The sequence below is a fragment of the Mastomys coucha genome, unplaced genomic scaffold (assembly GCF_008632895.1).
Source record: "Mastomys coucha isolate ucsf_1 unplaced genomic scaffold, UCSF_Mcou_1 pScaffold7, whole genome shotgun sequence".
In the NCBI taxonomy this organism is placed as follows: Eukaryota; Metazoa; Chordata; class Mammalia; order Rodentia; family Muridae; genus Mastomys; species Mastomys coucha.
Window position 1 is genome coordinate 23,367,767 of NW_022196913.1, and position 17,241 is coordinate 23,385,007.

Here is a 17,241-nt window from a genome sequence, read left to right on the forward strand (position 1 = left end):
AATATCATCCTGAGTGAGGTAACCCAATCACAAAAGAATACACATGGTATGTACTCTCTGATAAGTGGTTATTAGCCCAGAAGTTCGAATACAGGAAGAACAACCCACAAACCACAATTAACTCAAGAAGAAGGAAGACCAAAATGTGGACATTTCATTCCTTCTTAAGAGGGGCAACAAAATACCCATGGAAGGAGTTGCAGAGATTAACTATGGAGCAGAGACTGAAGGAAGGACAAGCCAGCCTAATATAGCTATCTCCTGAGAGGCTCTGACAGTACCTGACTAACACAGATGTAGAGGCTCACAGCCATCCATTAATTCTAATTTTTAAAAACTGAGGCTGAGGAGATGGCTCAATAGTCAACAGCATTTACTTTTTTTGCACAGGACCTGGGTTCAAGCCATAATACAAACAAAGTGGCTTGCAACCATTGTTAACTATAGTTCCACAGAGTGTATCACTCTTCTCTGGCCTCCACTCGTACCAGGCAGTGCCCATACCTTGATGCAGGCAACAGGTATATTCATAAATTAAGACTAAATAAATATTTAAACAAAAATTTAAAAGGAAGTTAATAAAACTTTAATACTGTCCATATTAAAACACAGAGAGGGACTTTGTCCTGTAGAAAAATAAGAAGCATGTTCATCTAGTTCTGTTGTCTGTTGCTTGTGTGAACTTCCTATCTCCCCAAATTTATTGGTGGGTTCTGTGCAAATGTAGGGTTTCTGTACAGTATTAGGTTGTGACATCTTTACCCACCTTAGCTGTGTGGTTACTTAGGGTGAAGAACAGAGGCTGAGGAGGTGGCTAAGTGGGTGGCATGCTTGATGTACAAGTGTGTGGGTCTGCATTCAGATCTACAGGACCCACACTAAAAGTCAAGCATGGCGGAACAAGCATATAATCCAAGCCCTGGAGACAGAGACATAATTCCAAGAACTTGTGGGCTGGACAGTTTAGCCCATCAGTAAGATCCAGGTTCAGTTAGTGATTCTGTTTCAAAAACCAAAGTGGAAAGCAAATGTCTGAACTCTGACCTCCACAAACACACATGGGCACATACATCCACACATATATGCACACACACAAAAATAGAAGGAAAAAAAAAAAAACCAACTGATATTCTTGACCACTGATCTGGTTAAAGATATGGTTGATTTTGCGATGAATGTGGCCAACATCAAGGAGGTAGAAAGATGATGATTTAGATTTTGAAAATAAAATGACTCAATTCTGAAATGTTCACATCAAATTCCCATTTTGGATGTCAGAAAGCTTCTTCTCCATCAGTGCTTATATACAAGATTGATCCCGGGCCCCAGCACAAAACCTAATTTCATAAAGCTCGTGACATTGAGCAGCAGAGTGGAGATACGAAGGAAACAAGTCAATGCTCTAAGCACAGGTTCAAATGATGGTTCTCCATGATCCCCTTACAGGTTATCTGGACCACACACACAAACTCCACTCATCCCAAATTTTATACTTCTGCAAACATATTTCTTTGTTTTTTCTTTTCTGTTGCTTTTTGTTTTTTGTTTTGTTTTTTTGTTTTGTTTGTTTTCTAAGACAGGGTTCCTCTGTATAACATCCCTGACTGTCCTGGAACTCTTTTGTAGACAGGCTGGCCTTGAACTCACAGAGACCCATCTGACATTGCCTCCTGAGTCCTAGAATTAAAGGCATATGCCACTATGCCTGACTTGCAAATAGATTTTTAAAAACATTTTAAGTAAAGTATAATTACATCACTCATCCCTTTCCTTTCCTCCCTCTAGTGCCTCCCATCTACCCTCTCTCCAATCTTTCCCATGTATCCTCAAGTTAATAGCCTTCCTTCTTTGATTATTATCACTATAAACATGTATGCACAAATATATAAGTAAGACCTGCTGAGTCTGTTTCTATTTGTGAATATATGGTTTCAAGGCTGAGCACTTTGTATCAAATAACCAAAGGGACTCATCCCAGGGAGAAGCTAATTTTCCTCTCTCATATCTCACTAATTACCTGTAGTTCTCTGTCTATGAATGGGGAACCCCTGATATTTTCTCCATCGCACTTAATGTATCTATTAGTATTGTCTATTTAGGTCTTGTCTATATTGTCATTTGTAGATAGGACAGTCCCATGTCCGTCTTCCTGGTATTCTAGTTCTTAGAATCCTTCTTTCCCCCTTTTACTCAGTGCTCCCTGAGACATAGCTGCAGGTGCTGTGCTATAGGTATATCCACTGGGTCAGGGCTCCCCACAACCGTTTCATCTCTGCATTGTGTCTACTTGTGTGTTCCTGGGAGGGTTTCCATTTGCTGTAAACAGAGGCTTCTGTGGAAGACATTAGGGCCCCAGGTAGGCTGAAATCTCTGCTTACATCAGGACTTTCCACAATTTGTTCTTAGACTTAAGAAATGTCCTTGGGGTGTAACTGAAAAATCAGAATGAAACAGAAGTTCTTGTTCAAAGAGCTTCCCCAAAGACAGTATGTGCCACATGCATCGTTTTGACTGGAAAGCAGTTGCTCAAGAGGATGTGGCAGCAATACCCTAAAATGGGTATGCACGGAACAAGCTCCTTAGCTATAAGCTGTAAGTGTGGGGGAAATAATTTTACCTTCTGAGACTGCTTCTCATCTCTACTTTAAAGGAGTTGCACCTGATAAAGTTCTTCTACTCTTAAACAATCCCCAGCTGAATGCTTTAAAACATAAAGGCTTTCAAACCCCTTCAATGAGGTGAAACACCCTTTTATGGCTGTTTCCATAATGGCTAGGTGGCTGCGGTGACAGATCACCCTGGAGTAGTTTACCCATTAACACCACACCTGATCCAAAGCCATGAAGTTAGAGGATGCTCAACTGCCTGCTCCTCAAGCTTCAGGCCACACACGGCCTCCTGTCAAGCCCAGGCTACTCTAAGACATGGACATGGTCCTTGCTACAGTCAGGCCTGGCAGATTTGTTCATAGAACATGAGAATACTCAAGCGATTTTCAGCCCAGTCCTGTCTCAGGCTGCGTCTGGTTCCTTTCCTTAAACTCTCATCCTGATGGAAAGCCCTCTTAGGTGACAATCTGCTGCTCCAGTTCTGTTGTCAGTGTTTCCAGCCAGAGTCTCAGTGTGTAGGTTGGCTTGTCAGTTACTCAAGTAGCTCAAGCTGTCTTTCTACCTCAACCCTCTAAATTCTGGGGTTGCAGGCACATGTCACAATGCCAGCCTTGCAAAGACACTGGATTTTTTAAAAACAATCTCAGAGCTCGAGTTATAACTCAGTATTATTGTGCTTACATTTCATGACCGAAGCTCAGGGTTCAATAATAAACACTGTTAAATAAAGTATCAGTATCCAGATAAATCACCAATGGAAACCTTTGTTTTTGCAACCTTTGATCTTTATTCATGTCCTCCTCTCCCACCAAGTAAAGTCAAATACAAGGCTAATACCCAAAGCAGGAACCCCAGTCCTTACCCTAGACCCCTCCTGTGAGCCAGAAATATATAATGTGCTGGTGTGTGCTATGAGGAAGGCAAAAGGACCAAGAGCCCCACCCCTGGACCAAAGTGGCAGCAGGAGGAGCCCTGCTCAGGGAGAGCAGGACACCAGCCTGGCTCCCAGAGACAGAAAGGAAGGAAGGGCCTAGCAGCCTGACTTGGAGCTGGGGAAGACTCATGCAGTCCAGGGTAGAAAGGCACCAAAAAGAAACTGGCAGCATGGAGTCCTACAAGGTGGAGTTGGGGGAGGGTAATTTGTACCCTTGAGAAGGGAAGGGTGGGAGAACAGGAGAGGGTTTGGTGAATTCAGAAAATGGGACAGCGCTTTCGGCCCTTATGCTTGCAGAAACTTTTAATGCCACAAAGTGTCATTAACACATACTATGCCCTGTGCTTAAAGCCAAATTAACAACAACAAAAATTCATTGACTTTGTCATCTCTGCAGATGATTTTTCAAGGAAGATGTGGAGCTAATTCTAACAGTTACTGCCATGGGAACAGTGTAGCAATTGGTTGAATTGGACTAGAACCCTGATGCTCAGGGCTTCTGATGGGACTGCAGGAATGTCTAGAGTAACATGTTGAAAGCTGAGTGAGATGCAGATGAGGAAGGGGAAATCCTGTAACTCTCTTTGGAAGGGAATGCATGAATGTGTGAGCCAGATTTGCAGTACCAGGTATGCTTCGACAGAAACTCCCATAGGATATAAGCTTCTAGAGCAGCACTCTCCCTTTGGCCTTGCTGGAGGGAGGCTGTGATGGACAGTGTTTTAAATATCATTTTGTGAAGCGGTGTATCAACTGCCATCCTATGTCAAAGTACCAGAATCTTCTCTATGGGATTAGAATAGTCTCTTGAAGACCTGAGTTGCCTCATGACTTTCTCTTTAAAATAGACCTTGAAGAAACATTTACCCCTTAATTTTAATTCTTTAAAATTTAAATCTAAAATTCATAAAATTCCATATTTTTCAGCCTGTCAAGAGATCTGGCTGCAGCCTCATTTAGGGATAGTGAGGTAAAGGCAGTGATGGTCTGTGGTTGGGATTCTCACTGCTTCAATCCCTTTACTAATTTCCTCTGTAAGGTTGCACAACCAGCTCCAAAGAGAACTAGCAGTCCACCTCCAACCCTACCTTCAGCACTCCTTTGCTCCATTTCATTTCTTCGTCTGGACAATGAGAACACAGAACTCTAGGGGACTTACACCTTTGGGGTGACATTAATCCTTAGCTAGTGAATACAACTGTGAAGTATTCTTGTTTGTATTGTAATGGAGAAATCTAGGCCAAGAACAGAAGGCCTTTTGTACTTTCACATTCTCTACATAACTCTCTAAACAGTGAAATCTACAAGATAAATGTCAAAAGTAATGTAGAAAAATTCTACCCAGCTGTTCTAGTTTCCTTCTGTTGTGACCAGAGTGACTTGGGAAGAAAAGGATTTATTTGATTCAGCTTTCCATATCACATTTTGTCATTGAGAGAAGTGAGAGCAGGAGCTAAAGGCAGAAACTTGAGGCAGACACCATGAAGGAGCACTGCTGGCCTGTTTGTTCAACCTTATGCTTAGCTACCTTTCTTATGCAGCCTAGGACCATCTGTTTAGGGAATGGTGTTGCCCACAGTAGACTCATTCCTCCTTTATTGATTAACAATCAAGTCAGTGTCTCCACAGACATGTCAAAAGGCTAATCTCATCCAGGCGCTTCCTCAATTATGACTTTCCTCTAAGCTGTGTCAAGTTGACAATTAAAACTAACTATGACACCAACTAACCTCTTCTTGATTTTTGTTTGTTGCAAAATTTGCTATTGATGAGGAGAGACTTTGTGATATTATTGCTAGTTCCCAAATAGTACAGAAAATAGCAAAAGTTACTTAAAGGATGCTATTCCAAGTGTATAAGGGATGACCTCCTGACACAACGGTGGCATGTCTGACTCCAAGTGCATAAAGATACATATCAACTGTTTGAAAGCATACTTAGAGTCCTCATCAAGCATTGCTACCTTGAGAGCTAGCAATGAATGTCTGTAGTCTGTGCTCAAGTTCTAAGGATTGCTACAAAATTCTCTAATTTAGATATTTATCTTCTTTGGTACAGATTAGTTACAAAAGCACAGAATTTGGACAGACTATTCCAAACCTGTTTACTACTTGAGTAGGTTTCTTGAGCTCTTCTCATCTTAGTTAACTCCCAGGAAATGGGATTAAGCTATAATAGAGATGTTAATAGAATAGTATGCAACAAACACAAAATGTCTGTGACAGTACCTGGAGAATGTTGCATTCACAGTTAAAGCTGTTTTTTTTTTTTTACCCAAGCTACAGGATGGATATATAATAAAAATGACAGCAGTAGTCTGTCTGCGCATCCGGATTACTATTCTTTAGAATCAGAATAAACTAGAAAGCCTGGAGCTCAGTAGTCTTTCCACCAACTGTCTTTATATAGCAAACATCAGGAATATTACCATATTCTTACTCCAGCATAAGCCATCCTACAGTTATCAGAATGTATCACTTATTTAAAATCTGTAATGTGCTGACACTCCACTTTGCAAGGTGGTGGCCGACAGTGAGCCCAAGTCTAAGTGTTTGACATTTCACACAGACTTCACCACAGCCTCGGTGTGGGAAAGGTTTATTTCAAAACTTAAAGAAGTCTTGAATGACTGGAAACTGATTGGATACTCTCTGGAAAAAGCACTAGAAAAAGGTTCCAGTTTCTGTTTGTGCCTGGAGTTGATCCTGTGCCACAGCACTCCTTACCCAAATACTACTGGGAGGGATCTGGTCTCCCAGGAGTGCAGACAAGCCTGTGAGCACAGGTAAGACCACCATTTCTGCTCACAGGGACCCAACCAAAGCCCTCAGGTTACAGGAACCAAGGAGCAGCCTGGGACAAGATCTGTCCGGTTTCCCTTTGTGCCTGAAGCTGATCCTGTGCTCTAGGAGAAAAAGAAGCAAATGCACCCAAGAGGAGTAAACAGCAGGAAATAATCAAACTCAGGGCTGAAATCAACCAAGTGAAAACAAAAGAACAAAGAATCAACAAAGCCAGGAGCTGGTTCTTTGAGAAAATCAACAAGATAAATAAAGCCTTAGCTAGACTAACCAGAGGGCACAGAGACAATATCCAAATTAACAAAATCAGAAAAGGGAGATACAACATGAGAAACTGAGGAAATTCAAAAAATCATCAGATCCTACTACAAAAGTCTATACTCAATAAAACTGGAAAATCTGGATGACATGGACAATTCTCTAGACAGTTACCAAACACCAAAGTTAAATCAAGAACAGATAAGCAAACTAAACAATCCCATAATCCCTAAATAAATAGAAGCAGTCATTAAAAGTCTTCCAACCAAAAAAAGCCCAGGACCAGATTGTTTTAATGAAGAATTCTATCTGACCTTCAGAGGCCTAATACCAATACTCTTCAAACTATTCCACAAAATAAAAACAGAAGAAATACTACCCAATTCATTCTATGAAGCCACAGTTACACTGAGTATTCTCTCTTGGAGATGAAATGGCTTCTGTCTAATCAGGAACTTTTCACAATTTCTCTTCATAGAGGACTTTATAAGAGATTTTTTTTTCTACTTCTATCATGTTTAATGTTCCAAATAGATTTTAAAAACTGGTTGAGTGCATATTACTTTTAGTTTCAGAAGATATCATGTATATTTAAGAGGCATTTAACTATTGTAAATTATTTTGATAACTTCAAAATGTCAGTACTGAGTTGTATATTTTAAAATAAATTTTATTAGTTTAATAAAAAATTAAAAAAAAAACTAAAAAAAAAATTCTGTAATGTATACTTCTTGTGACCTTCACTTATCATTAGGTCATTTATGCCAGAGATGTTGTAAATAAAATTATTGCATACATTAAGATGGAATAAGAAAACTAAAATTACAAAAACACCATAAAAAACTAAGTTAACTTGTATCAGTTCTATTGTAACCAACATTGATGATGTAAGAGAATTTTGACAAAGAACATTTAAGTTTTGAGAGTGCTATATTTTAGAAACTTCAGCTACATCCAAGAGGCTGTTCTATAAGTGAAAGCATAGAGGTGACTGAAACAGTGGTGGAGCCTACAGGCAGATGATGTTTGAGTATTGAGGTGCCGTCCTACAGCACTCTCCTTGGCACTGTGTGATTGGGATCATGCTTGCATACCTTTAACACACATGTGGGACATTCAAGATATGTGATTATATCCAGCTGTTTGATTTTGGACCCCATAACAAGAGTCTGAGGCTTTGATAATTTACACATCAAATCACCCTGGTCTCCAAGTTCCCCCAGCATCCCTCAATCCCTACCTAGCATACCCTGCCCCCAACCCTGACCTTCCCAGCCCAGGGGTTGAGCTGCTCTTCCCCAGAGGCTTTTTCCCTATATAATCCAGACATTTTGGTCTCTGCCCCTCTTCTCTTCTCTCTGTTTGCAAGCCTCCCTTTTCTTTTTATTCTCCCCAGCCCTCATGGTGACTTCTTCCGCCATGGTCCTGGTCCTTGGGGCCAGTGAACTTGCCTAGTGGAGAGCAGCTTCCCCTTAAACCTGCCTTTAATCTAATCTAATCTGGTTTAAATTGGCTCATTTCACCAATGGCAGAGGAATAACCTATCAGCAACACCTTGATAAATTCCAGCTTTGCTTGGTTTCTACTGCTGTGATAAACACCATAGCCAAAGCAACCTGGGGAAAGGGGGTTGATCTGATTCACATATCACAATCACACTCCATCACTGAGGGAAGTCAAGACAGAATCTCAATTAAGACAGGAACCTGCAGGCAGAAACTAAAGCGGAGGCCACAGAGGAATGCTGCTTACTGGCTTGCTTCCTATGACTTGCTCAGCCTGATTTTTTGTTTAACCTAGAACCACCACTCAAGATGTTCTTGGCACTCCTACATTGGTCATTAATCAAGAAAATAACCTGAAAGGGTATCTGGAATTCCCCAGATGAGATGCAAAATGGAACAACAACAACAAAACCAACCAACCAAATAAATTAAAAAAAAAATATATAGGAAGTGTTGAGACATCACTGAGTTTGAAGTAACTAATTAAGGTAGGAACAGTTTGAAAGCTATGAAGGACGTATAAATTAACACAAAAGAAGAAAAGGATTGCTTACAAGATAATATTTCATTTTAGATAACAGATTACAAAAGTATTCTTCAACATATAGAGAGAAAGGTTTTAAACTGTCTTCTCATAGTACAATTCAAGATGATATCTCTGAGAGGAAAAGAGTTGTTATATGTTAGATGTAAGGGATGTGAGAATGGGCTTTAAGGGAAGAAAATGCAATGTTAGAATTTAGAATTGAGTGGTGAGAGGAAATTGTGTAGAGAATTGATTAATGATAGGGATAGGAATGGGCACTGAGGATCTCTCATGACAGAAGGGGAGTTTAGCACCTGTAACAAATTGGATGGCCAAAAGGAAAGGTCCAACTACTGTACCACTGCTGATCCTCAAGACAAGGGATGTCATGTTGAATGGAAGTTTCCTAATTGAAAGAATCCTTGAGGGTAGATTATAAAGAAATCAATCGGAAGAGACAATTTCTCTCAAGTGGATGTGTGTAAGATTAGTTACATGCTAAGTATATTATTTGTAGGTATGACAATGAAGAGGTGAGACTATTTAGAGAAAGAAAAGGGTATAAAGGAGATGGGGGAGAATAGGAAGGTAAATATGCAAATATGCTCCACATAATGATATACCCATAGAAATATCTGTGAAACCCATTACTATGTACAATGAATATATTCTATCAAGCTATCATACATCAGCAAAGCTAATGACAATAAAACCTACATATATTGTTAAAATTTTAATTCAGAGCTTTAAAAGTCCTACAAGTAAGGAACAGGGAAACCTGCTTCAGACTTACCCTTCTCAAAGCAAGGTCAGAAGTTACTAGAACAGTCCAGGGCATCCATGCACATTGTAGCAACACCTCCAAGTCAGTAACTGACTACTATGAAGACAGCAAAAGACATTATCAAAAACATAGCAATATGAAGTCTCCAGAAGAACACTGAAAACTTTTATAAAAATATATCGCCACTGACTCAAGTGGGTCATATGAACATGAATAAGTGAATAAATAACTTATTATTTGCAAGGTAGATAATGGGATGATTACTATACATTTCTTTTTAGGTTTCTATTTGAAAGTTTTCATGATGAAATAGTATGCAAAACCACTCTTTCCAATATCAGCAGAGATACCATAAATAAAAAAGAGTGGTTTAGTATTTAAATGGATAACGTTTATAGTTGCTCACAAACCCAACAGATCTCTCTCACAGTGTATAACGTTAAAACCGGAAACCTGCAAGTAGTCAGTATTATGAGAACTGCTATATAAATGATTACATACAAAAGCAATAAAAGTTTTATATACCATTGATGTAATTTTTAAAACAAACATGATTGATCATTTACTTAATAAAGTCCTTAGGTGATTATAAAATTAAGAAAAATACATATATCAAAATTCTACACTAACATACTTTCATTATTTTTTTACCTAATGGCATCTTCTTTAAATAAGATATATATGTGTGTATGTACATATATATCATATATACATATATATGTATGTGTGCACGCATGAACATGTGCACACACATACATGCACACACACATAAGAGACCTATAGTGAGTTGAAGAAGAATTAAACTATCAAATTCTGTGCACATCAACAATTATTAAAATTATTAGTACATCTACAACTGGTAAATAATTGGTAACCTGCTTCTCGGGTATTGTTTGGAGTTATTGTTATTGAGCAAAGGAGTAAATGAACAAAACAATGAGTGGCCTAGCTTCACTGATTACAAACTCTCCTGCAGCCTCCACGCTGGAAGATTTCAGCCTTTGCCAACCTGGTTCTGTGACCTCATTGTGTTTCAAGACTTGATAACTCTGTGCTTGCTATATTATATTCCTGTAATTACTGCTAATGTAGTTACTGATATTTAGAAGATTCTGACAGAAATGTCATAACATTTCCTCCAACACAGAATATCAGATGATGAAGCAGATAAGAAAGTAGTGTTTCTGGTGTCATTGGTGGCGGCAGCTCCAAGGAAGCTTCTACACTGTCATGATGTAGTGCCAATGCTGGCTAGCAGCATTGTCTGTTAGGACTTGTGGCCCTCATTATCGGAGAAGTGATCAGGTGCCTGAGGACTCTTTCAGCTTTTGTTTTTTGTTTTTGTGGTTTTTGATTTTTTTAAGATTAGATATTTTCCATCAGATAACAAAAACAAAAACAAAACAAAACAAAAAAATAACAAACCTTAGGCAATGAATAGTATAGTCCTGGAAACAATGTAATAATATTGTTGTTCATCTGAACACAGCACAGTTCCTTCAGTAGTTTCCATGATCCAGTCTTCCTGGATAATGCTCTTAAAAAGCAATGGTTTTTGTGGTGAGCTACGATATCCATTGCAGCAATCAAAGCATAGCACAGGATAGTCTTTTCGTATCTACAGAAAAGCTAACCAATTGGGATAAACAAAAACAGTAAAAGAGAATCATATCAGGGTCAAAACCTTTCCAGTCCTTTGTTGATTTAATCTACTACTAACACCTACTTTGAGTAGGTTCCTAATTTCTGTTGTGCTTTTGTGTTATTCTATCACAACATATGGAGTAGGAAAATATTGGTAAGAGGAAAAGATTGAAAGACATTAAAATCACGTCAGAAACAGAAATCATGGATAAGGAAATCTAAAGAACAGTAATGTAGTACTTTAAAGTGTAAAATCTAAATGTTAATTGACTGTGGCTAAAGAATTGAAAATCCATTCCTAATCATGCAAAGAATTGAGAAGAATTCTTTTACTTTCATTTTCTAAGTAGGTTACGCAGCCTGTCTTCTTCCCCAGTTGTCAGAATTAGCATCCTTCTCCTGCACTGTCACTCCAGGGTGTGGGTGACTTCTATTTGCCACCATCTTATCAGGCCTTTCCTATATATTAGGCTCCTTGCAGGTGACAGAGCCATCTGCTGGTGTCTTGTGTCATTGCAGTGTTGGAGACAGAACCAGAAGATTCTGTCAACACCTGTTCACACTCCTTAGCCAAAGGAGAGCTATGATGTGTTTATCTTGCAATAGTAAAATAGGATACAACCCACACGGAGACATACAGAAAATGATTATGCATAAGCTAATGATTCTGTTTGCATCAAATGAGTTTTAAAATTAACTTTGGTGTTTCTCTTGAGATAACTAAGTGGTTAAGAATGCTTGCTATCTTTCCAGAGGACTCAAGTGCAGTTTCTAGCACCCAGTTGGGTGCCTCATATCCACCTGGAATTCTAGTTCCAGGAGATTTGATGCCCTTTTCTGACCACCACAGAAACATGCATGCATGTGTACATAAATACACACACACACACACACACACACACACACACACACACACACACGTAAAATAAAATAAATAAAAAAAAAACATAAAATTACCTTTAGCAATACCATCAATATGCCATAAAATTAATATATTTTCTTCTAAAGAAGTCAAATTAATTCACTTAAAACAGTACCTATTACTAATGAATGATATGTGCTGCTCAGAACATATGTGCATGAAAGAATTTATGTAAGAGGAGGTACATACTATGAAATAGAAATCCACACTTTTTCATAGCAGTGTGTGTGTGTGTGTGTGTGTGTGTGTCTTGCCATTCTGTCTGCATGTATTTAGAGTCTATCTTATTCAAAGATATTGAACTATTGAAAGCATTGGGTTGGTCATAGGTGTAATTCTTTTCAAGACAGATGAAAAGCAAAAATAGATTTATGACTAAACAGTTTGTCTTCTTCATTCAAGCCCATGAGTCACTTCATTCATATCATATGTATGAATATTCCCAGTGTGGAAGAAAACTTGCTCAGTCTCTAATATCTTAGTGAAAGTCTATTCCCTCCCTTGCCTTTACCCAACCCTACTTTCCTTCCTTCCTTGCTTCCTCCCTCCGGTCCTTTCCTCCTTCCTTTTATTACAATACCTGGCACTAAGACCAGGGCCTCAGCTGGGAGCTCTGTGCCACTGAGCTCCATCCCAGCCTAAAATTGCTGATTTCACCAACGAATAAGTCAGTGAGCAATTGCCTGCTATTCTTCTCGAGATTAAGGTGCCTTCGTAAAGGGTTCCAGAAGTATGCTTTTCTCTTGACAACATTTTCTTGACAATAACATCTATAAAGATCACTGTTTACTTAAAATGAGAAAAGAGATTCTCTTCCATTCTTAATTTTTGTTGTTGAACTTTTCAGTCATTCACTGAAACGCAGATCTTCATATAACTTTTAACTCATTTCAATTAAGTCTCGGCATTTAAAATCTACTTCAATTAGTATGAGCTACAGTTCACACAAGAGGATCGCTTTTCTCAGTCTATCTGTTTAATAATAGAGTAAGATTAAAGAAATAAGGACAGTGTCTGCATTTGCATAATAGGAGATTCTCACATGAGACACAGACTTTCTATGAATATGAGTGACATTTCATCATGTGTCCAGTGATATAGCCTTTATCCCCAAGGTAAAAGTATGATATTTAGGAAAAGTGCTTCATAGAAGGTTTTTTTTTTTAGTTTTTTATTATTTTTATTTTTATGTGCTTTTGTGCATTTCCTGCTTTGATGTCTTTATGAGGGTCTCAGATCTTGCAGCTACAGGCAGTTGTGAGCTCCCATTTGGGTGCTGGGAATTGAATCAGAGTCTTCTGGAAGAGCCATCTCTTAACTGCTGAGCCATCTCTCCAACCACATATGGAAGATTATTTGAAGAAATGTAGGAGCTGTGACTTTGAGGCAGAGGAGAGGACTTAAAAGAGAATACCATGCTGAGTGCCTATGTGAGGTCACAAGTCCATGCCACACTTGTGAAGCCCAGGAGCGCTGCTACTCTCCATAGCCTGCTTCAGAAGTCGGGGTTGGAGAGCCAATGCTTGCAAGGGTATGGCTCTCCCGACTTAATACAGTGAACAGCACAGAGCTGATTAGGTAAAGGCAAGTGCCATTCTCCTAGCCAGCAGATGGCTCTGTGGATATTTATATAATGCTGATGTGTATTGGATTTTGAAGTTGTTTCTCCTCATACGCCAGTGTTCTTTAGGGGGAAACCCCACCTTCGTTCCCATTCCCTGAAGGTGATTCAGCTATGAAGCCTTATCTACACAGATGTGGAGAACATCACAAAGTGCATCCTGATTGTGACTGCAGGATGGGATGTCATCCCACTGTGGTCTTTCTCCAGTAGCCAGGCCTCACAGGAACCCAATTCCCTTTAGTGTTGTGACAGGTGCTCCCTAAAGCTCCTTAAAGCTCAATCCATTGCAATCTGCTTTCATGCAATAGCAGCAACAACAACAAACCCAAAAGCTTATTGAGAAAGACCCACCCACCAATTACCAACATCCTCTAAAGAATGGTATAAGTCACCTGTTTAAATGCAAACCACCTGGCTGCAGGGAAAGCCAAGGGATGCAAAACCTATATCATTGGATGCTCTGGGAAAGAGTGAGCTCTGAGTGCGCAGTTTCCTCTTCCCCCATACTCCTAAGATTTTGTTTATGGCAAAAGCAGTCAGTGCTGGGGAGGAGGTGGTCTTAGCAGTTAGGGAAGAAGGATGGAGTGGGCCTGAGGCCTTGTGGAGGCTCTGGAGACACAGGCATAGTGACTTCTCTCTAACTTACAGATCCCTCCTGGAACTGATACTGGCGACACTGTGGAAACTGCAGTGCCAACTGAGGGGGCCCCAGTGGAGGAAGCAGGGGCAGAGAAGGCAGCCCTCCCTTCTGGAGAAGGAGAAGGTCCAGAGGGAGCCAGAATTGATGCAGAAAGCACGGAGCTTGCCAGCAGTGACAGCGCTCAACCAGCAGAGCCGGAAGCAGGTGCTCCTCAGGTAAGGGTTCCTTGGGGAACCTCTAAGATGAGGGCTGTTTAGTGGGCAGTGGCTGGCCTGTGCATAGAGTGGACTTCCTACACCTGTGGCTGAAGCACAGAAAAGGAGAAAGAACTTTCAGTCATGATAGAGAGAAGGAGTGACGCACAGATGAGGAGTAACATGCACCAGGACCGCAGCTACTCTTATAAAGGAAAGCGTTTGATTGGGGCTGGCTTATAGTTCATTACAGCTATGGTGGGAAGCATGGTGCCATGCAACAGGAAAGGTGCTGGAGAAGGAGCTGAGAGTTCTACTTCTGGGTTCACAGACAGCAGAGACAGTACACCGCTATGCCCAGCTTGAGCTTCTGAAAACTCTTAAGTCCATGCCCCCAACCCCCGGTGGCACATTTCCTCCAACGAGGCCTTATAATGCCACTCTTTATGAGTCTATGGGAGGCATTTTTATTTAGACCATCACAAAGAGAAAAACCATAATGGAGATGGAAAGGAAGAGTGTGATAAAAAAAAAAAAGTCATAGAGCTATTTGAGCGATAAATGCTCTACAAAGTCATTGCTGAGAATTCAGTATAAGAAGTGACTCTGAGTTGCTGTTATCACTATTTCATGTTTATCATTATTAGAGCATCTTAAATTCCTTAGAAGGTATCTCTTATCGAAGCTAATCCCAGATGAGCATACACAGAAAGTTAGAGTCGGTTCTGGCGTCTCCTTCCTCCTGCAGCAATCAAAGACAGTACATGCCAGGCCACATGGGCCATCGAAAAGTATGACAGCAACAGGAAGTTCTCCCTTGTATTTTCTTTTCAGGATAGCCTCCTATCCCTTCAGGGCAGACCCGCTCCCTTTTCAGCCTCCCACCACTCTGGAATTGCTCCTAGAACCTTCCCATTTTCCAGGAGTGTGACTGCTCAAGGATCAAGATAGGATTCCCACGAATTGTTTAGTACTCAAGAGAGACAGTGAAAAAGTCAGGACAAACACAAGACATAGGTCCACAGTCTGCAAACCTAGTGGGCTTGGAACTGTCGATGAATGGAACAGAGAGAGTGGGTGGCTGGGAGAAGATACTGACTTGGGAGCAAGGGCACCTATCGTTTCCCAGGCCGTGACACTGTCCACTTCCCTACCCACCAGGAGAAAGTCATCCCTTCTGTTGTCATCGAGCCAGCCTCCAACCATGAGGGAGAAGGAGAACACCAAGAAACTGCTACGGGTATTGAAACGAGGGAGGCCTCTGAGGATGTGGCTCCCCCAGGCCCAGCGGGTGAGAAGCAGGAAGTGGCTACAGAGCCCACACTTCTGGATTCTCAGGCTGCATCGGCAGGTGCTGTGGATGCCTCGCTGTCTGCAGGGGATGCCACTCAGGAACTGCCTCCTGGCTTTCTCTACAAGGTCTTTGTATTGTCACTTCAGGGTCATTGTCGCTTGAGTTTTCTTTGCACCATGTTCTGGTTTTCCAATGTGTGGGTTCTGTTGTTGTCGTTGTTGTCGTCGTCGTTGTTTTGTGTAGTTTTTTTTTTTTTCATATTTGCTTTCCCTTTACTCTGACCTCTCCTGGGAAAATGACCCCAAGTCCATGCTTTGAAAAATCAAGATCTACAGTAATACTTTCCCATGCCTCCTTCAGAGCTGTGTCTGTTTAGCCTGGCTCAGACCAGGCCTTTCAAGTCACAGTATGTTTCATAAGGAATTGTCAAACAGGCAGGACACAGAGTCATCCAGGCCAAATGCAGAATGAGGGCCCAACAAATAGTCCGAAGACAAGTGGCTAAAGGCACTACAGGCCTTCTGTGAAAAAACAAGGAAGAAAAAAACAAGACTCCATTCCTGGAAAGAGAGATTTTCTGGCCAGAGACTAAAGCCTCCTCCCCTGTCAAACAAAACAACAATAGTAATTGCCCACAAATGCCGTTTACAGCCTAGTGGTGTGGCAGAGAAGGTCCCCAGAAGAATCTGGTTAGAAATTGTAAGCATTGTATAATTTGATACTGTATTTCAAAACACAGCCCTTGTTGTGCTTGGTTAGTTCTTTGTTTTGCTGTCCTGAGAGCAAACTCGGAGCTTTGTGCATGCTAAGCAAACAAACACTCTGCTACTTTGTTTTAAACCTTTCTCTTTTTTAATTTAGCGACAGGGCATTACTAATTTTGATAGGCAGGTCTTTACCCTGTGAACTTCTACTTTAGCCTCCCAGATGTCTGGGTGATGGGCACAGACCACGTGCCTGGATACCTACTTTTCTTTTTTTAAAAAAAAGTATATAAAAAAATTGTGTTCATAAGAATGGAATTGAATATCTCTATCCATTCTCTTTGTCCCTTCTTTAGAAGGAAACTGCTACTTTGTACTGAAGGGAATGGTTATAATAAAGGGATTAATGTGTGTAAAATAATTGAACATATGGGTTAAATGTTAGGGCTAAAAACCTGGTCAGTTGTTTAGGCAGTGCACATAAAATCCAGGAAATTTGGACTAGGCAGGGCTGAGGCATGAAGGGCCCATGCTTAGCTTGCCAATCACTGCAGTGTGACCCAAGATGCACTTCTCAACCCTTCCCTGGACTTCTGCTCTCATGAATTAGTTTTTGGATAACAATCAGTTAAAGCTCTGATAGTTTTTATTCTACACAGAAAAAATATATTTTAAAGGTAGGCTGCTTCATCTGGAATGTGCAGGTGTTTGTAAGGAATCAACACAGGAGAAATAAAACTGGCCAGGATTAGACAGTCTCTCAAGCTGAGGGACGGCTATTATATGGGAAAAGCCTTTCTGC

At 40.4% G+C, this 17,241-nt stretch overlaps 1 protein-coding gene across 1 annotated transcript in view; it reads left to right on the plus strand.

The window, feature by feature from the left end:
- Amph (amphiphysin) overlaps positions 1-17,241 on the plus strand; it is a 211,533-nt gene that overhangs the window by 185,183 nt on the left and 9,109 nt on the right. The window contains exons 18-19 of the mRNA XM_031359752.1: positions 14,256-14,462; positions 15,603-15,860. Of these exons, the coding sequence (XP_031215612.1) occupies positions 14,256-14,462; positions 15,603-15,860 (465 nt within the window). The remainder of the gene's footprint in view (positions 1-14,255; positions 14,463-15,602; positions 15,861-17,241) is intronic.